At 29.9% G+C, this 22,435-nt stretch overlaps 1 protein-coding gene across 4 annotated transcripts in view; it reads left to right on the top strand.

The window, feature by feature from the left end:
• The window catches only part of LOC122528027 (zinc finger protein 423), a 159,066-nt gene that overhangs the window by 134,553 nt on the left and 2,078 nt on the right, over positions 1-22,435 (top strand). For all 4 annotated transcript variants that reach the window (XM_043652701.1, XM_043652704.1, XM_043652703.1 and 1 more), the window contains 3 exons: positions 8,336-8,574; positions 12,034-12,176; positions 20,597-22,322. In XM_043652701.1, coding sequence (XP_043508636.1) covers positions 8,336-8,574; positions 12,034-12,176; positions 20,597-22,322 — 2,108 coding nt within the window. The remainder of the gene's footprint in view (positions 1-8,335; positions 8,575-12,033; positions 12,177-20,596; positions 22,323-22,435) is intronic.

Raw genomic sequence — 22,435 nt, 5'->3', positions numbered from 1 at the left:
AAAAGAAGTAATTTTAAAAATTTTCTGACCATATGAAATGATGAATTGATGCCACGTATAAAAAATTCACATAAATAAAAGATTTATTTATCAAAGTAACATCTACATATTTTGAAGATATCTATATGAATTGTTGGCTATAAAAATTTAGAGCATAAAGCTCTAAAAGTATCTACATTAGAAATGAGAAAGTAAAAATAAATTAGTATTAAAAAACGTAGATATTGGAAGATAAAAAAAATTTTAAATGCAGAGAATTCCGAAAAATTTAAATATAATATATAGAAATACCGAATTTCAAGAATAAAAGAATTTAGTAATAGATTTTAACAAAGCGGAGTATTTTGAAGTATACTGACAAACTATAGTCCAGCAAGTATGTCCCATTTTAACCAAATATAGAAACTCTAATTATTAAATCAACTCTTTTTTCCTAACTTTCAAAGCTCTCAACACTCTTTGTACTTATTTTATTCTCTCTTACTTAATTACTATCTTTCAAATCTTCTAAAAATCTTTTAGATTTTACCGTCCATATAAAAATCCTTCGTTGAAACAATTGCCGTCACTTTGGCATCATGCAGTTTTGTAAAAGCTAGAAAAGGAAGAACGTGGTGAATATGTGGGTGGAGGATGCGACCCATTTAAACGGATGTACGTCCGTGATCCGATCTCGTTGGGTGTCTCCTCGTGTTCGTGTTTCAAGCGAGCAAGAGACGACGAAATTCCGTAAAATCTCTTAAATTCAGTGGTGGGTGTCGAATCCAGCATGTGGACCGGGCAAATGAGGAAACGGCCAACTAGCCAAGTCATTTCCACCGTTTACTAGGGCCACTTTGCTCTATCCGACCCGGTGGGAGTCTTCATTCCTGACAATTATTAATTATTCGACTCGCCTCGTCCGGATGTCTCCTTTGTCACCGATTTTTCTTCTTCTTTTTTAACCTAACTCTGCCACTTCAAATAGATCTTAATTATGATAGTTGATTAAATCGTATAATTATAATCCTGTTGGTTTGTTTAGATTTTTAGTGTCTTTTAATATATTTCAGTGACTTTTTTTAATTTTTTTCTCCTATTAACATTTAATTAATTTTTGTAATAACATTAAGAATCAACTGTAAAAATAACTTCTTTATTTTTTTGTTGACTAATTTTGATAAACTTTTGAAAAGTTAAAAATTTTAATAAAATGTATTCATAACAAACGAACGTTTATCATAAATTTTTCATTTGAAGTTATTTATATTTTTAAAACTTAATTCTCAATAAAATTTAGAGAGAAATTATATGATAACTCAACATACTAATTAAATTATTTGATATTAAAGTTACCGATTATTTTATTATGTGCATTTAAATATAATAAAAGTAATAATGACTATATAAAGATATGTATATCAATTCTATTAAGTCTCATTTAAAGACTAATTTTCTTACTCTTAACTTATGAAATCTTTATGAAATCTTTAACATTTCTCTCTTAGAACTTTGAAATCCATCTTTCATATATCGTTACTACGCATCCAACACTGATAAACTACATTAACATATATTTTCATTTACTATATTTCATTTTACAAAGTTCACAAAGCATATGATATTGCAAATATAATCTTAAAATTTGCAATTATTAAAAATTAAATACTAATTGAGTTATTTATCTCCTTCCTTCTTTTATTACTAACAGGGTAAGTTCAGCATAGTTCACTTTTTGGAAAGACATCGTACAATAAGTTGTTATTTTTTCAGATTTTTGGTATTTTGGACAAATTTAGGTACCGTCCGTGTTATTTCAGATATAAATAAATCATATTTTGCGAAAATCATTTATGTCAAATAAAAAAACATTGACACTGCAATTGGTCGGTCTCACCTGTATGTTTTGAGTTAAACCGTCCGCTCATTGTGGATGAAACCGACTTTAAAAAAATAACAACATATGTAGTTTACAAAAAGTACAATGAATGGGGAAATTAATTAATACGTTCTTCCTCTTCAACATATACAGCAAAGAACATAATTGTATCAATACCTAAGTTTTTTTTAGTAAATAATTTTTTATTGTCATTTACAATAATGTAAACAAAAAATAAATATTACAAGTGTATTTTGCATAATTAACAGTAACAGAAACAATTCTTTTAAGCCGCGAACGTTTTCTTGTTTATCTGTAACAAAAATAATACATTGTTACAGTTTTGCACCATATTATACGTATGTATATGGGAAGTCAAGTTCTAGTAATATTTACATTTAGTAATGCTCTCATTCAAATAATGTTTACGTGAATAAGATGAAAATTAAAAATGAAACCAGTTTCGCGTGGTGTAAAAGAAAGAATAATTTCTTACATAAATGATGGATTACCAATACTCCAAATTGCAAAAAAATGTACTGTGTCGGCCATGACTGTACATGAATAAGAAAGAAATATTGTCAAAACATAATACCTTCAGCAGAAGGAAGGAAATTAACAGCAACTGGAGAACAAAAAGTAGTTCATTGTATGACTGAGTGAAGCAAAATCGGCAACTATAACTGCAAAATTGTTAAAACACGACGTTGGTCTACAAATAAGTAGTTGGACAGTCCGAAGAATTTTGAAAAAACACAATTTCAAAAGTATCAAAATGAAAAAGAAACCAATGATATAAAAAAAAAGAGTATTAAAATACGTTTAGCATTTGCTAAAATTCTAGTTATATTATAATTATAGTACGCCTAAGAACCGGTCATATCAAGCTGACACATGAACACAAAAATGGAAAAAACTACACCACCCACCTGCACTCATTGCAATAACCATCCACTAACAATAACCCACATACTGCACGAATGCCACACCACAGAAACCCAGAAAAACAGAAATACGAAATCAACGCAAACATAAACCTGACTTCTCAAAATGACATACAAAGAGTATTAAAATATCTCAAAAACACAAACTACTACACACATATCTAATGGCATCGTCGTCGCTAATGACCTCGCTGTCGATTAAAGAAAATTAGAAGAAGAAAATAGAAGAAGAAGAAGAAGAAGAAGTTCATATAATTATTTTATATTTGCAAAAATATAAAAAGTTGACAGTTTCCGAATGGGAACGCGTTATCGGATGAGATGAAAATAATTAGTTCAGATGGACGTGACATGTCAACACGACATGTCAAGTAAATTGTTGAACATGGACGTGGAAGTATTATTTTTTGGACATGCATGACATTTGGTGTTGGCCCATTGCACCAAAAAAAAAAAAAAAAAACGGTATAATGAACCAATATACGTATAAAAATATTTGAACAAAATATTTGTATAAAAATTTAGTGGAAAGTATGACATTCCCATAAGAAATGATCACTTTTCAACATGAGCGGGACTCTAAACACATGGCGAAAAACCACAAAAGTGGTTGGTGGAACAAAAATTTTTTATATTAGAGTGGCCAGCATAAAGACCTGATCTCAATCTCATTGAGAATTTATGGGCATTCTTAAAACAAAAAGTGCATACTTCATGTAAAGTTGCACCATCATCGATTACCCAATTCCAACAAAGAATCAAGGAGCAATGGGATCAATTCATCCGGATTTTTGTCGACACCTTGTAGAAAGCACATCGAGATGCATTGCGGCGTCATAAAAGCAAAAGGCTTATGGACCAAATACTAGTAAATTGTTAAAGCTAAAAAAGTTTATTGCTAAAATAATAGTGCAAAACTGTAAAACACAAAATTTTTTGTTATAGATAAACAAAAAAACGTTTGCGACTAACTGTGAAAAATACACTTGTAATATTTATTTTTGACTACTTTATTGTAAATTAATAAAAAATTATTTACAAGAAAAATTTAGGTATTAGATACAGTTATGCTCTTCACTGTATATATCGCAAATATTTTTGTATTCGAAGTATCTAAAGCCAACGGCTGCAACTTACATTTAATCTAATTTTCGAGATTTTGGTTTTAGTTTTCTTCACATTTTTTAAGGAATTAGCACTCAGTTCACTTTTTCCTCATTTTTTCTTTTATAATAGATACTTTCTTTTCTTTCAAATACTTTTTAATTTAATAATAATATTGTCCTACATATTTATTTAATTTGGTTCAATTGTCCCGAACCAAAGTGCTGAGAGAACTACAGCTATAATAAGCAAAAGATTTTTATTAATAATATTTTATCAAATGTTTGCAAAATATAAAAGAAGCAAAATATATATTGTATTTTGGCTTTCCAAAACTAATTTTATGATTTTGTTACCATCACTATTCTAGCAAATATAAATTGTTTTTGTGGAGTTTTGCACCATTAATTTAAATAAAAAATTGTTAATATTTTAAATTGTTATAACTTCGTTTAAAATAATAATCTAATATAATAATCTGCTTAATTTCATTTTAAAATATGATGCTCCTGTTTTCACCACCTTATATTCGTTTTCTTTTTCCAAGATATTTTAACTCCATATAGCAAATGAAAAAGTGTTCTTTTCTTTAAAAACAAAAATGTAAAAATTCACACATATGTAAAAACACTGAAAAATTTTATTTATGACAAAATTCATCACAGTTTTGAAGATTAAAATGTTTCATTTACAACCTTAAAAATTTCTGTACGATTTTTCTTCATCATTTTCAATTCTCATCATTCTCAATTTTGTTGAACTTTGAACATTAGAGTTAAACAGCAAAATTCAAAAAATCCCAACAATTTGTTATCTAATCTTAATGTTCAAGGTTCAATAAAATTGCAGAAAAAAATTGTGCAGCAAATTTTAAGAGACCGTTATAAAAAGAAAATTTCAATTTTTAAAACCATGGCTAGATCAAGTTATGAAAAACATATTTTAATGCTTTTACAGACATTTGAAGTTCGACAATCTTCGAAAATAAAAATATTCTTACTTTTCGACGAGTGGGTTGATATGAAAACTTTGGAAAAAACGAACTCAGAACAATCAAGATAGAAACTTCACGCTTTAAAATAAAGCCAAATAAATAATTTTTCTTTATAAAGTAATAACAGTCTAAACTATCGGTAACACTATCGGGGAACAAAAACAACTTTTTTTCATGTTACCAAAGATCGCTTTATATAATATTTGAGGGTCTTGATTTCGTATTATATATTTCCTTGGCTAAATTATCTCTGATTTGTAAAATAATCGAAGTCGATCAAATTTGATCTATTCTTAAATTGTAATTACCTCCCAAATGATTCAAATCTTCATTCGTTATCAACTAAAACCTCCTCTAAAAAAATAACAAGAACTTGTCTTATTAGTTTAACTAGTAGGCTTGTTTGAGTAAATATAGGAGCATCTTTCACCGCGAAAATGAATATAATTTGCGAAAACAATGTAAACAATCCTAATGTTTTCTGTTATACTTGTGGCAAATATATTGTTGGGAAAGAAAGAAAAAAATATCACGGACTTCGTAAAACATATCAAGCATATCAGGCATATTTTGGACGTCAAATTAGAGAACAGGAGAAACAATGGGTACCACATAAAGTTTGTAAAACATGCGTCACTTCGCAATTGGACTGAAGGTGATAAGAAAAGCGATTCGCATTCGCAGTATCTATGATGTGGGGTGAGCCTAAACATCACTTGAGTGATTGCTATTTTTGTGCTGTAATTGTGAAGGGTACGAAACGATTCAAAAGACGCCAATATGTTAGCATGGATTCTACAAAGCCACCGATATCACACAGCGAAGAATTTCGTGTGCCAGTGTCCATTTCTATGAAGTGGTATTGAAATGGATGTGATATTAAAATATGTTTGTTATGTTTTTTAATAACATATTGTAAATGTATATCAATAAATAAAAGTAGATAAAAACTATATGGTTATGTCTTTTTTATATTGACTTTATTTCTTTTATCAACATTTAGAGCATAAGCAATTGTTCGAAAACTAGAGTCAACCTAGAAAAATTAACAGCATATTCGTAATCAAGAGTTCCTAATTATCCAAAATCGACTCATAAATTTTTGACAATGGATTAACTGTTCCTCGGTGTAAATTCATTATGTATTCAGTTATGCTTCTTACTGTATGTCAAAATTACATCATCTTATTAACATAAAGTAAAAATGAATAAATGCGTATTATTGAGGTTATATTAAACTTTTATGCAGATTGTATTTATCAATATTAAAATATTATCAATATAAAAAACATACGCGTCTTTGAAATACCACTAATATTGTAACGTAAACAAAAAATTTTCAGATCTGTTGAAACTTTCAAATATAATTTACATATAACTCAAATATACTTTCGTGACAGCGAAATGATTTGCTTCAATTTTAAAATATTAACATTGACCGGTCTCTCCCGACAATCGAACTATCCCGGATTGTAATCTCGAATAATGTATATCTAAGGAATCGAATAAATAAACGTTTAAAAATAAAATCAAATACTATTAGAAAATGTAAAAAAGTCATTGTTTTCATGTAACAATTTGAACGAGCATTTACCTGCGTGGACGTTAAATAACATAATTAGATAACAAGGATAACAAGGTAGGAATAAAAAAGGAAGGCGACAAAGCCTTGAGTAAAGAATTCCCGCGAGGAATATACTTTTCTTCTATCAAGAGAATAAGAGAACCAGTCCTTTCGCGGAGGATGAACGACAAAGCTTCTTGATGACGTTCACGGGTTAATGGTACCAGTTTCACCGCATACTCGTTACGGAAACGATATAAAGGGACATGTAACGGGCGAGCTGAGGTCAACCACACTTCTTGTGATATTTCTATGTATATTCAGGTTCGTAAGGTCATTTATGGAACTCTGTCTTACGACATTTACTTACAAACCTGTTTTCTGAGAAAAAAAAAAAAATTGCTTTGTATTAATGTTTGCTACCATTGCATGTTACATATGTAGATATATAAATAGATCGACATTGTTCCTTAATTGACGTTTGATTGCCAAAGAACAAAAGGCTTCTTACTTTTTGATTCTTGATTCTCATTCAGATTTTCGTTTCTTGGATTTATATTTCTGTAAATATTGGTTTCTTGATCTCTCTTGATTTCGGTTCTCCAATTCTCAAATCTTAATTTCTTTATTTGCAGATCTTGTTTCCTAGATTTTTTATGTTTACGCTATTGGGCAAAAATTTAAGATAATTTTTTTAATTGTATTGAAATATTGTTTTTTCGAATTTCAAGTTAACCGTTTTAAAACTAAATGTTTCCTAAACTGTAAAAAAACATCCTATTTTTTATTATTTTATTTTTTAAGCATAGTTTTTGTTTTAAACAAACTTACTATTTAGTTAATTAATGCTTTAATTTATAATATTATTAATTTATACATCAGTAGATTTGTTATACAGATTAGTAATATATTTCACAGGAATGGAAGACGTTTCTACATTTCGAGACAACTCTTCCGCTAAAATCTTACAAAATGCTTATGATCGATGATAAATGATACAGGCTTATTAAATTTTATCTTTTAATTATGAAAATTTATTTATAAAAATCTGAAATTATATAGATAAAAATATTTTAACTTTATTTTTACAAAATCCTACAAAATGCATGAAAAGCGTAGACAATATGAACACAAGAATATTATTCTTGGCTTTCTTTGTCTCTCATGAAATATTTCACAATAGATTTTACAGAAGGTTAAAATATCTCTTGAACTAATAATTTTTCGATATACATAGAGAATGTCGAACTGCATTGATTAATGGATAAAAAATATATATCATTCCATTTAAAAAACTGAAAGCGATTTTCACATCTTGATAAAAAAGCAAAATAACAAGTATTATATGTCCCTCTGAAAACCATGCAAAAAAAAAACTTTTGTTTGAAATATTCTTCGCAAATAACTTACAAGTTATTTTAAATCGCCATTTCACTCATATTGTATATATTCATAAAAATAATATATCTATACAAATTTTTACCATATTATATATCCCAATAAGGAAATAAGAAAAAAACTAAATACTGAGAATTGTTCTCTGTATTTCTCATACTGATTTAATACTATGGCACCTTGTCCCTTCCTTTGCCATATTGATACAAATGGCAAATCTGCCCACCATAGAAAGAGCGAGCATTTATATCTCTTACGGATCGCAATTCTCTTTCATTTCTTCGTTTCTCCAAATAAATCGAAAAAATATAAAAATATAAAAATACAAAAATATTGAAAGTACCATTAAATTATCATACAATGTACATATACATACATACATACATACATACATACATGCATACATATATATTGCATTATTTCAAAATTATTTTCGTTGATTAAAATGCATGTAGGATTTTTGCTTTGAATTGCAGAAGCTTTGGGGACCGGAAGTTCATCGTGGCAGAGCGAAGATGGTGGTCCAAACTCACGACGCGGTGGTGAGACGCCCTCTTCTTGCGCAACGCCGACGTCAGCCAGCTTCCCGTCGGAGCCTGAAGTGGATGCTGACGTCGGCGTTAATGCCGACGGAACCAACGCTACCGCACCTTATCCTTGTCAATTCTGCGACCGAACGTTTCCGCGACTTAGCTACCTGAAAAAACACGAACAGGTATCAATAATTATTGTCCTTTCTCTGTTTTCTTTTCTCTTTCATCTCTGAATTTTTCATATCTACGGCTGTTTATAGCCGCATGCGTTAGTTCATTGATGATTTAACACTGGAGCTATCAATTTTTAATAATTATAATTAAAATGGTAAAATAAAATAAGTAGAGAAGTAGTAGTAGGTAATGATGCTGGTTTTGTTGTGCAAGAATATTTATATTGCAATATTAATATTAAAATTGTAAATTTTAAGGACGTCTAGATATTTTTAATATCTGCTTACTATTATAATGTGTCTAAAATATTGTTTCAATGTCTGTAACAAATAAATCGAGTTTTAGAAACTTTCGATTCTTAGGACTTTAGTTTTGCCAAAATTAAAAATAATATCTAATTTGAAATTAATTATTGTAATAATTGGTATAAATATACTGACAAAATATACATATATGACTTGGTAAAAATATACTATATTATATTGCTGACTATTGAAAAGTTTCTTATTTTTCTTTTACTGTTTATTCTTGTCTGCTTTTCATCCAAACTTGAAACTGATTTATTCTTTTCAACTTTTAGCTCCACTATTATAAAAATTCTACGTTAAGATTATTAAATTAACTTATATTTACACGTTATTCGAATACTTATATAGGAAGTGCAGGATATTTTGAATGCCAGCTTATACTTTAAAAAAAATTAATTATTGCTTACTAAGTATAAAATATTTATAAAGATATAAAAATAATAGAAAAACTTTGGTATAAAATTAGTTTACTTTAAAATTTAAAAATTTTCTTTAGTTTAAATGCTTACTTTTTTTACTTTCTTGCTCGCTAATTCATCAATTATGTTATTTAAATCTAAACTTTCACTTAATCTACTTTACTCATAGAAAGAAACTCTTAATCATTTAATCTCCTTTCCAGTTTTAAACAGTTGATATTTTAGTTAATAAATTACTATTATTAGATAGTAGAGAGATTGTTAAAAAAGACAATCGTAAAGAAACAGACTCGTAACGTTCTGGTAAAGTGGAGCACCGTTTTAACATTCTTGATTCTTCCTACGATCGTTGGTGCTGAGAACGTTAGCCGCAAAAAGTTGCCATCGACGAATTTTGGAGCGACTCATCTGACTGACTTATTAATATAAATTAAAAACAAAAGACCTCGAGACCGAATTTAACGATTGGAATTCTGTTATCGTGCACCCACGATTAGCACACCTTATTAGGTTTAGATTCTATTAAATTGATCTTGAATTGCAACACAAAACCATAGATAAATATGCAAATTAATAATGATTTGAAAATTAAATGATTTACTAAAATTTTAACCATGATTGCAACGATTGTATACTTGTTGAAAAACTTTTCCAAACCTGAAATTACGATTCATTTATAAACGTCATTGATTAACAAAATATTCGGTCCTATTATTTGCAGTGTTACAAATTGAATAACGTTAATGCTCTCTTAGATACTTCGATATTCTAAAATGTCAATAGTATTCCAAATATGTCTACAGGTCCTACATTATATTTTTCGAACATATTTTACATCGTTATAGCACTTTATAAAAATAGTGGTTTAATTCTAATAAAAATCATCATTATAACTTATATCTTTTTAAATTTATATTCATATTTATATGAATTATTTCAAATTATATTATTGTCATTTTTAAAAGAAGGATCAAGCAAAGCAAGCAAAAATCTTTCGAAACCGGAAGCTAAATTGGCGTTTGGTTGCGGACATCCCAGGCGTGGCTCTTTCGAATTTTTCTGTTTTGCATGACGGTGGTAGATACTAGACAAGCGACTCTTCCATGTTTGACTCGATGTCGACGAGTCATCGTCGGGTCAAAATCTGTTCCATGGCCCATAACAGGTTGTACCAGTCAGGTTGTACCGTCCAGATGGTTCTCCAAGCTTCGGATTCTCCTCTACGCTTTTCAAGCCTCGATAAAAGCCGCTTCCACATACGCGAGCTGAATCGCGTTTCGCTTCCAGCACAGATACGAGCCCGATAACGGAGATAAATTTCGTTCAGGGGCTATAAAATCTTCCTTTATTGCTTTCTCAATCTTCTTCCCCTTTGTTTGTTTCTACGAGATCACGAAAGTCGAGTACAATTGATCGAATTAGAAAAATTTTACAGTTGCAAAGTACAACAGAAAATTTAAAATTTCCTTTTTGCAATTTTAATTCTTTCCTTTGGTAATACAGGAATAAATTAATATAATTCTAAATAGTGTGAATAGTAGAATTTTGCAAAAATATCTTTATATTACGGATACTGTCGTAAATGTACCTATATTAGGATTTTTAGAAAAGATTTTGTGCATTTGGAGGATTTGATGGATGCGAAGTGATGAGTGAAGATTTAGTTTCTATAGTAATATTGAACATTAGGATTCCTAGAAAAAAATTCGCATCTTTTTAAGGCATATATTATAGCAATATAGCCTTTGAGGAATGTAACGGGTATTTAATTTCCATAGTAAAATGCTAATGGTCCAACAATCGGAAATTATTTGAAAATCCGCGATTAATTTAAATTTTCAAATTTTACGAATTTTCCCCATTTTCTTCTTTACGTCCAAGAACCTCACGATGCAGAGATCTTCAACAAGAAGGCGATCGTTTCGCCCTTTTGTCCGGATTGTCTCTTCAAAGGAACCGACGGCTCGAAAGTCGTACGTGCCAAGGTTACTTCGTTGGATAAAGACCAACTAAAAANAAAAAAAAAAAAAAAAAAAAGGAAAAGAAAAGAAAACAGAAAAAAGGGGGAAAAGAAAAGGAGAGCATAAAAAAAAGTTGTACAAAGAGAATGGCCTGACCCGTTCGTGATCATATCGGTCACACTGATCTAGCTGGGTGACAACCACCACGGGAATTCCTCGACGAGGAATTTTCTTGCCCGTCGATCTTTTTGCTCTTTGAACAACCGGTCGAGAACATTTGGCGAATCATGCCATTATTTTCGATCATATTGCTGATTCAATTTACGGTATTGTGATTTTTTAATTGTATCAACTTCGTCATGGTTCAATGTTAATTCAGTTGGTAATTCTTACATTTTTGCACTTTTTCTCAGTTACTAGAAAAAATGTTTGATCGCTGGGAATTTTCGTATAACTTCTTTCCGAAAATTTTATTGAGATCTTCAACATTTCACAGAATTTCTTTTTAATTTTCTGAAAATCGCACAGAATTTCATTCTAGTTAAAATTCATCGTCATCTATTTTAATACTGTACTTAATTACGAAATTAAAACGAAAATTACTGAAATTAGTTGCTGAAATTTTTACAATAATCATAACATTTTCTCTTAATTACTCTGATCATGATAGAACCTTTTAATTTAAAAAAAAAGAACATACCAACGATCAAGCAAATAATTTAGTTTAACAATTTGTAATGCTCATAATATTAAGGCACCTGTTTCTATTAATCTCACAGAATCACGGAGATCAAATGCCATATAGATGCAGTTGGTGTGCCAGATTATTCAAACACAAACGCAGTAGAGATCGACACGTGAAGCTTCATACAGGAGACCGAAGATATCGATGCACGCACTGCGAAGCTGCTTTCTCCAGAAGGTAAATCCATATGAATGTCTTCACTATATCATATCTGATGATCATTGATATAATAATAATCTATAATGATCACAATGATCATCAAGGATAATTTACAATTTTCTTTAAAAAGTACTTCAACATTTATCAATCTAATTATATTGGTTTATGTTTTAATTCATATTCAAGAGCAATTTATCATTTATTAGGCCTTATATTTTTAAACATTTTTTTTATTTTTATTAATAAGTATTACTTTAAAAAAAATTACTTAAAAAAAAAAAGTTTTAGTTTAATGAAAAATTTTCTCTAGTGGACAAAATTAAAAATTAACATTCTATGTCTAACCATAAATTAATAAAAAATTAGATAATGTTTTAGTTATCACTTTTTTTTTCAAATTTACAACAATTTTGTCTATTTATAACAAAAGTTTTAATCAATTTCCTTCAGAAGTCTAGAATATCTGGAATACAGTAATGAAATATTTGGAATACAAATACATATATTTAGATACGTTGTAAAACACGACTGATATAGTTTCCAACAATACGTTATATCATATGCTACATACGTTACATTTTGTACATGTATTATTAAAAAATAAAATACTTTAAATAAGATGGTAAACTAAAGAAAGAAAATAAATTTAATTAAATCTCAATTGTTTCAAATTAAAACTAAAATTCTCGAGGTTTTCCCTCCTCTAAAAAAGACTACAAAATAATATTTAATAAATGAAACAAATTTCTGTATAAGTTCCGCATTCCTAAAAATCTAAATTTGCATGATAGTCATATACAAATTGAGTCTATCATATCTGATACAACAATTAAATTTTTGTAAACTAAAATTGTTATAAAAATTTTTTTAAATAATTTACTTAGATATATTATAACTACATAATATGAAGTAGGGCGCATAAAGTATAACATAAAAAATGTAGCTTAACATAGTTAACGATAATAATTCCAAAGAATTCTAAACGAAGATCAAAATATATAATTATCTTTCGTTTTAAAAAAAAATTCTGTTCAAATTCTATTATATGTTTCACTTTAGAAAATATCTAGATAAATAGATATTATATTTTAGAATCTATGGAATGAAAACAAGTCATTTTGCAACATTTATTAAAAGAGTAAAATTACTTACTAAAAATTACTAAATTACTAAATTACTAATTAATAAATTACTAAAAATGATATAATATTATATTACTTATATATTTATTTAATAAGAGGTATGTCATGGAAATCATAATATAAGTAATTAACAGTAATTAACAGTCATTAAAAATATTGAAAATACTGAAAAGAGAACTTGTTAGGAATAATATCTGAATAACATTTTTTGATATCTTAAACGAATTGAAATACATAGAAATTCCATAATATAATATGTAAATGTATATTACTTTAATAGAATATATATAATATTAGTGGTATGCGAGAGCCTGAGAATATCGATATTGGTATTATTAATGTACAATTTTCTAATGACTGTGTTTCTTACTTCTCATTTTGTTAGAAGATATCATTTATGCATTACTGAATTATACAAATTAAACCATGCTATAACCCCATAACAAAGCAACTGATTAACGATGGTCAAAATGCAGATATTATGTACATCACTTTATATTATACCTAAATATCATGGCATCTTTCTTCACACATATAAATAATATATTCAGAATTTCTTTTCTTTATTTGTTTTCATCGAAGCTTATAATGTGAGAACGTTTTTTTAAAAGCTCCACAATCTATGTTTTTAAATAGAAGATATTTAAAAAGTCTATAATTTCTTCAATCCCAATCGCGGTTCCAAGAAAAATAAATCATTATAAGTATCATTAAACAACGATATGTAACAGCACTAATCAAATATGAAAGGGACAAAAAACCGGAAAGGAAAGGATAGAAGCGAAAGTTGTGTGAAGGCTGATATTCCGGGGAACCGATCCATCGTTTGACAAATGAATAATGATCAAGCGACGACCGTAGCTCTGGCTGACATTATTCAAGCTTACTCTCTTACGTGACTCTTTTTCTTCCTTCTTTTCCCTCATTCGTTTCGTGCCGCCCCAAACAGTCTCTTTTTCTCTCTCTTTATTTCTCCCTTTTCGTCCGCATTCACTCGCGAGGTTATTGAAATGCTAAGCTGGTAGAACCCGACTGGAGACCCGCAAGGGTGACGAGCATACGCACCTCTTCATCTTCACATGGTCTCTCTCTCTCTCTCTGTCTCTCTATCTATCTATCTATCTATCTATCTATCTATCTATCTATTTATCTATCTATCTATCTATCTATCTATCTATCTATTTATCTATCTTTTTTCCCAAATATGCGATTACATATATGTATATGTATATAAGATATAAATAAATGGTGAATACAAGAAGAAAAGAGGCCCTCGTTTCTCTGTGCGTCTCCTCCAGGTGAGTTGACAGGTAGGCGCATAGGTGTTACAGGACAACAGGTAGAACATTAGTCAAGTGCCTCGTTGCTGCTCGTTCACTGACGCTTTGCGCCCTTATGTCGCGCTTACGACTTTTTATTAAATAAGCTTTTTGCTAGAAGTTAAAATAGATAATTCTAATTTTTGCTAATTTTTCAATTTCGTTAGTTAAGTGCAATAATGAATAAGTATATAAGCGGGAAAAAATTCTTATTCTTTGTTGTAATTCAATATTATACTTCCTTATACAACTTATACTTCCTGATACAATTTATTTATTTCCTAACTTGACTGAGTTTTTCTTTTAATAATAAAAGACGTATATGATACAATAGTTTCAAATTTAAAAAAATAAATCAAATATAATTTTAAAACAAAATATGTTCAGTTTTATTTATGCTATACGTTTCAGTAGGTTTCAGTGATTTATGAAGACTGTCAGTTTCATTTTGAGATAAATTATATTATTCTTCTATAATTGATTGTTTCAATTGTTGAACATCATCGTATATTGTTTTTTTGTCTTTGTATTGAGTTGATACAGAAGTTCGTCCCGTTTTTTGAAGAAAAATTTTATTTATTAAAAATTACATTTAATCAATATAGCATATGCTGTTTTGTTCCTTTCACCATCTCTCCAGTAACTGTACAACTCCGCATTCATAGAAGTTCTAAGGTTTCTGGCTAAAGAGCTGATCCAGGTGATTTTTCCAGTTTTCCAAGAAAGTAGGAAAGAAAGTTTTTGCCATCTAAACTGTTTTGAAGCGATCTGAATAAATGGTAATCGAAGGGCGCAAGGTCGGGAGAGTACGATGGATAGATCAAAATATCTCAGCCAAGTTGTAAAAGTTTGTGTCGGGTGGCCAAAGATACGTGTGACTTAGGATTGTCATACTGGAATACAATGCCCTTCTGTTGACTAATTAAGGACCGCTTCTGGTCGATTGCTCGCTTTAATTCACTTAGTTATGAACTTGGTATTTTTCCGAATTAATGGTATGGTTTTCAGGTAACAATTCATAATAAACGATTCCCTCCCATCAAATGTATAGCATAACCTTCTTCGAACGTAAACTGGCTTTTGCGCTGATTGAAGAAGCATCACCGCACTTGAACCATGATCTTTTACGTTTAACGTTATTATACACAATCTATTTTTCATCAACTGTAACTATCCACTTTATAAATGGATCAGTTCCGTTGCGCTTCAATAGATAATCGCAAGCAGAAATTCGGTCTATCAAATTTTTCTCCGTTAACTCATGCAGCACCCATACATCAGCCTTGCTAATCATACCAAATTGACATAATCGTCTTGACACTGTTGACTCGATCAACCTTAGTCGGTCGTCTAAAACGTGGTGCATCACTAACATTAAAATTGTTTTCATAAAACTGTCTGAACTACTTATAGCACGTGGAATCGTCAATGGCAACCTCACCGTACACAGCACACATTTTCTTTTGCATCTTTCTCTTGCATTTTCAGAAATAAAAGGGCATAATATGTCAAAAATGCTCTTTATTTTCTGCCATTTTCTGCCATTTTACTTAATAAAATTTAAATAATCCAACCAAATAACACCATTTTTTTCACAAGTACTTGAAATTCCTTCTGTCGAACGACATCAAAACTATGCACAACTATAAAGTAGGTAATACTTCGGTTTTTCGATGCCATCAAGCATCAAAACGGGACGAACTTTCGCACCAACTCAATATGTAGCATGTGGAAGTTCTCTCTAAAAATAATTTTCGATTATACTCAGGTCAGACAAATAAGCAAGCCATGACAAAACTGATATTCCTACGTTTTGTAAAATATGTTTCTAGAACTTAAGACATTTATGGCAATGTTATGTGAAATTATAAAGTTACCTTTGACAATTCTTCGTATGTGTTTACTAAGTAATTTATATTATAATTAAATTTAAACATTTTTGGTTATTTTTACCTTTGAATCATGAGTCGATTTTACATCCACATTCAATTCCATTCCGAATCATCACATTATCATCATTTGTTATCGTGTATTCATAATTTTCTTTTTCTTTTTTATATGTTATGATAAATCCAAAGATTAACAAATAAACCTTCTTTTTCCATCGATAAATAAAATTCCTCCTTGGTCTTTTGCGAATATTAATTGTTATGTTGTTAACAGGGATTCATATAATGATCTGTTTTATCGTCCTAATAACATGGTGCTTTCCACGATACCTTTTTTCCATAACAGAATTTTTTAACAAATTATATGTAACTTTATAACTCCTTTTAATAATCTTTGAAATTTTAGGAACAATTACATTCTGATTTTTTAGCTCGATAATCCTTGAAATCTCAATTTCACTAAGTAATTTGCTTCTAAGGACCATGATCGATTCATCACACAAGACTGGATAATTATTTTATCTGTTTAACAGATTAATGAATAATATTAATACAAAGCTCAACTATGTATATAATTTGACCTTTGGTGTATATTAATAACGAAAACGACCTCGTTTAATAATAGTTTCCTTCTTCTTCTCATGACATTTACTCGTTTGTATGTATATACATACTATTTACTACATTTAGAAGATTCCAACTCGTTTTCAAGGAATTAAAGATAGCACACATGTTTTCTTCACGACTACACATTAAATTAAATCTATCTTGATTGAGAATCTTTAATATTTAATATTTAAATTATTTATCGATAACATTATCAATAAATTTACAATGAGTGATTAATAGCTAGACTGCGGATTTTTATAGAAAATGTTAAGTGGAAAATTATTGTGCAAAAAATGCATATAACATAAAAAATAATATAAAATATTCAAAATATAATGTTCTTTTATAACGTCATATTTATTTAATATTCTTTTCATATTCTAGATATGAATTTGTAGAAAAATTTGCGTATAATAACCCGCATGAAATTTTAGACCTTTGATTTCTAAAATTTTTCTCAAACTTCTCTTAGATTTTTAAAACCTAGAACAAAAGAATGAATTTGAATCTAAATCAACCAATATCCATTAAAAATAATGTGTTAGAAATAATATTTTGTATTTCCAAAAATAAATTAATATTTCTATTTCTAAATTTCACAAAATTTAAAGATTAATATTTTACACAGAGTAAATTAGTATTTTTAATCTGACAACAAATGAAAATAAAAAGTCGTAACAGAGACTTAGTCTGTCAGCCATTATTACAATCGCATTGCCGGATCTTTACGCCACATCTCTATTCGTTCTTCCAGCTTGACAGTCGGCTTGTGACCCAACAAAAGGGTGAAACCCCTGTGGTTCTTACATAGATCCCGCAGCCACGAGAGATCTGAATAACGACGATCGAGATCGATCGAAATACACGCTCGACCAGTTGTTATCGCTTGATCATTTGTCATAAAATAAAAAATATGTAACATCAAACATCTTTTTCCTAATTTGACAGAAAATCATATCTTAATATCTTCATTGATTGAAAATATATTATCTGAAATGGGTATTTTTATTTAAACAAAACATAAATTTTTCCTGAGAAAATTGCGAATTATTAAATTCATTGTCAAAATGAAAAATTATACCTAATTATTACTAATGATTTATTAATAAGAATCTTTAAAAAATTTCTCTGGATCTTTATTAAATGTAATCTAACTGCTGTTTTAAATATATCTATATTAAATTATCTACATTAATTAGATTATTCTTTTAAGTTTTGAAACTTTCGAATTTTTTAATTTCTGTAATAATTTTCCCACATAAATGTAACACTGATATTATAATGAGTAATTATAGGAAGGAAAAAATTACATTTTTAATAATGTACAATAGCTGCCAATCTTTCGCGCCAAACTTTCTTATTTCAACATTCTAGACGTTTCACGAAAAGTAATGCAATGAATATGCCCTTCTCTAATTTCTAAATATTCAAGTTTAAACTAGGATATCAGAGCAGTTCGTAAAAAAGATTTCTAAAGCCTTTCTTCCTCATCTGTTTTCATAATTATATTCGTATAAACTTTCATAGCTATATTCGTATATACTCCTTTCTTATAATTGTAGAACTAGAACATTAGTATAGATATATGAATATGTACATAATTTCTAATACACGACTATTCAATCCTGCATAATAAACATTTCCAAGAAAGTTGAACACTTGAAACGCCTGGAATTATAAGGAAATAGTTATTTTCTTTAGTTTTGATCTATGCTTTCCAATTCTTTTCCAAAATTTCACGAAGTGAAATCGCATAGAGGCAATAAACACAATAATAGGACAACCAGAGTGTAACCACATCGATAATCCTGGCACACATGAATTATTCAAACGTAAAGTGCAAAAGCGAATTTGCCGTCTGTCTTCGTTTCTGAACGAGCCGAGACACTGACCGGTTGGACCGAACCGGTGACCTCACCTTATAACGGATTTAGTTTTCCACCGACTCGATGAATTATTCATCTGTCTAATAACACATGCACAGGGGAAAATCGTTGACCTATCACCCGCGTCTTTTTATTTTTGTCAACGTGTCACGAATTAAAAGCGGTACTTTTCGCAAATTTGCGATATAAGAATTGATTTCAACTGAGTAATCGTTCTATCGTCGTAGTTGTGATTGGAAGTTTTTTTAATCTCGAGATTTCGGATTAAACGAAGAAGCTATTTTATTAGAGATATATTCGTATATATATATACATCATACATACATACACATACATACATCATACATGCGCGCACGCACACGCACGCACGCATACACACACACACACACACACGCGCGCGCGCGCGCGCGCGCGCATATATACATGCATATATATACATATACATATAGCGCACACACACACGCATATGTGTGGATTCATATTTAGAGCTCCCATACTTTCCTTCATTTTTTCTGAGAAATAAAAATATAATTTAAATTATAATTTTATTATAGAAAAGTAATACTATGAATAAAATGTTTATTTGAAGAAATCATTATTTCTCTTTGAAAAAATCTTAACATGTTCTAGATATTGAAACAGTATATTGATACTGAAAAGTATATATTTACATCGTATTTCTAAGATATTATAAAACTATTGCTTGCAAAAAGATTAACATTTAACATATTAATTCTGCTACGCTCTTTCGACCAACTTGCATTTTTCTCAAACTAAAAAATGTCTGAAATTTGAAAAAATTCTTATAGTGTAGATAATTAAACTTTGTATTAAACATCTTCTTAAAACATTAAGACTAAAATACATATAAAAACTAACGGCCGCATTTAATTTCATTAAACTATCTTGCTTTTTACAATAGAATTAAATCTTTTATCCTTTTACGATTACTTGATAATTTCCAAAAGAAAACTGTCGGTTCTGTCGTGTACTGTAATTGAATTTCACGCCTGATCTTTAATTTTTGAAATAAACTAAAATATCCAGAAAGAATTAGCGAGATCAAAATCCCGATTACTTTAATAACCGTTAGAATGTATAGTTAACAATCATACACGAAATTGTTCATGTACTCAATGAAAAATTGTCGATATTTTAAATTATTATAACTTTGTCAAAAAAAATCGCTTTGCAATTAATCTTACTTTAAAACTTTAACTAAAATCTTAAATTCGTTTGTTTTAAAGATGTTGAAAGATCATGCAACGAATGATACATGCAACAGAAACTAAGGATACTTTCGTTCTCAAAATTTAAATATTTCTGAAATCATTAAAAAAATTTTCTTATACATGCAGCATGATTTTAAAGATTGAAATGTTCTCTTTAATGTCTTTAATATTAAAATTTACTAATCGATTTATCTTTCATGATTCAAATAGCAAATCAATTCTTCTTAAAAAGAATATTCAAGTCAACAATCTACATAATAATAATAACAACAGCAACAATAACAATAATAATAATAATAATATTAGTAATATTACTAATAATAAAAAATTATTTTTTCAAAAGCATATATTTAATTTTTAGTGACCACTTGAAGATTCATATGAAGACCCATGACACTCAAAAGCCGTATCAGTGCACAACCTGTTCTAGAGGCTACAACACAGCAGCTGCCCTAACATCCCACATGCAATCTCACAAGAAACATCATCAATCTCAAACATCCAAACTTCAGGACGTCGACTATGGTAGAAGAAGTGTATCCTCTCATAGTACATCATCGCCGCCAATACCAAGCTCTCCATCGCCATCTCTAAATATAGTCTTGAATTCAAAAACTTGTATGAAAAGTACTCAAGGAAGTGCTTCGACAACTCCGATTCTGAGCTCTCCACTGAAGTTAGCTTGCATGTATTGTACCAGAGATACCTTCAGTTGTATGCAACAACTCCAGATGCACGTGCACACGATGCACCAAGCTATCTTAAGTGGAGAAACTGTTGCAGTATCTCCATCAACTAACAGAATCAATGAACAAATAAGTTATCAGAATGAAAAGACTTTCGACAGAAAGCCAGAAGGATCATCTAAAGAACACAAAAGGAAATATCAAGATGATTCAGAAAAATCTATAGAAAAAGATCACTATGAAAACGCATTTACATGTAGTCAGTGTACTATGAAGTTCTCTACGTTAGGCTCATTGAGGGATCATTTGGTTTCGATTCATAGAACCGATGGTTTTGGCTCTGCTTTGATGATGTGTCCTCTTTGTGGCATTCCTTGTACTTCTGCAGCGACTTATGCAGAACACTATGTTCTCCAACATTGTGAAAATCGAAGAACAGGTCTCCTAGAAATTAGAGACTATACAGATTCTAAGATGAATGGAAATTATGACACTAAAAGTAACAGGAGTCAGAAATGTAGGGAGCAAACGTCTTCTGAGCCAGCTGATTTGACCAACAAGCATTCTACCAGTACAGAAAGTAATTATACAGCTGGTACATTGTTATGTGGACAGTGTGGAGCTGCTTTAAAGGACTTCGAATCATTCAGGGAACACTTAGCTAGACATCTTCAAGCTGATCATAGAAATGATGTTAGACACCCTTGTTTAAAGTGTGAAGCCACTTTTCAAGATAGGGAAGACATGTTGGTACATTTAACGAAACATTATTTGGGCCAGATTAGTAAAGAATATGCTTGTGGTGCATGTAAGAAACTTTATCCTCATCCTGATCTTCTTCAGAGGCATTTACTCGACAGTCATGCTCATCATCTCTATCGATGCGCCTTGTGCAGAGATACATTTGATTCTAGAGTAGCGATACAGGTTCATTTTGCTGTGAAACACAGTCAAGAATGCAGAATCTATAGATGCAATGCTTGCACAGTGTCTAATAATGAAAATTCACCGGGAAATGCGCCAGAAGAAGGAAAAAGCTTCTTCCGAAGTGAGTCTGAAATGGCAAACCATGTAAGAAATGTCCACGCACCTCCAACGATGTCAAATAATAGTCCTGTGGCCAGGAGTCCTGCTTCCACTCCAGGAATAACTGGGAATTCCGGACCAAGATGCGTCTTCTGTGGAATCTGTTGTAGTTCCGAGCTGGAACTACAACTCCATTTAGCCAGCCATTCTGCTAACTTATATAGATGTCCTGTTTGTAGAGAAGGATTTGCCGTGGAATTTTTATTAGATAGACATATTACTCAAGCACATCACTCTAGTGATCATCAGGATGTCATGAGAAGTAATTCTAGAGAGAATGGAAGAATTGGTAGACTACCAAGATTACAGGAAGAGGTATATACATATATACATATATAAACATTACATAATGTTTAAGTATAAAAAGAATTCTCCTTTATATACATATGTAAACATTACATAATGTTTAAGTATAAAAAGAATTCTCC

The sequence above is a fragment of the Frieseomelitta varia genome, unplaced genomic scaffold (assembly GCF_011392965.1).
Source record: "Frieseomelitta varia isolate USP_RPSP 00005682 unplaced genomic scaffold, Fvar_1.2 scaffold_244, whole genome shotgun sequence".
NCBI classification, from domain to species: domain Eukaryota; kingdom Metazoa; phylum Arthropoda; class Insecta; order Hymenoptera; family Apidae; genus Frieseomelitta; species Frieseomelitta varia.
Note: the sequence above shows the minus strand (reverse complement) of the source record. Positions and strands in the feature narration are given on the sequence as shown.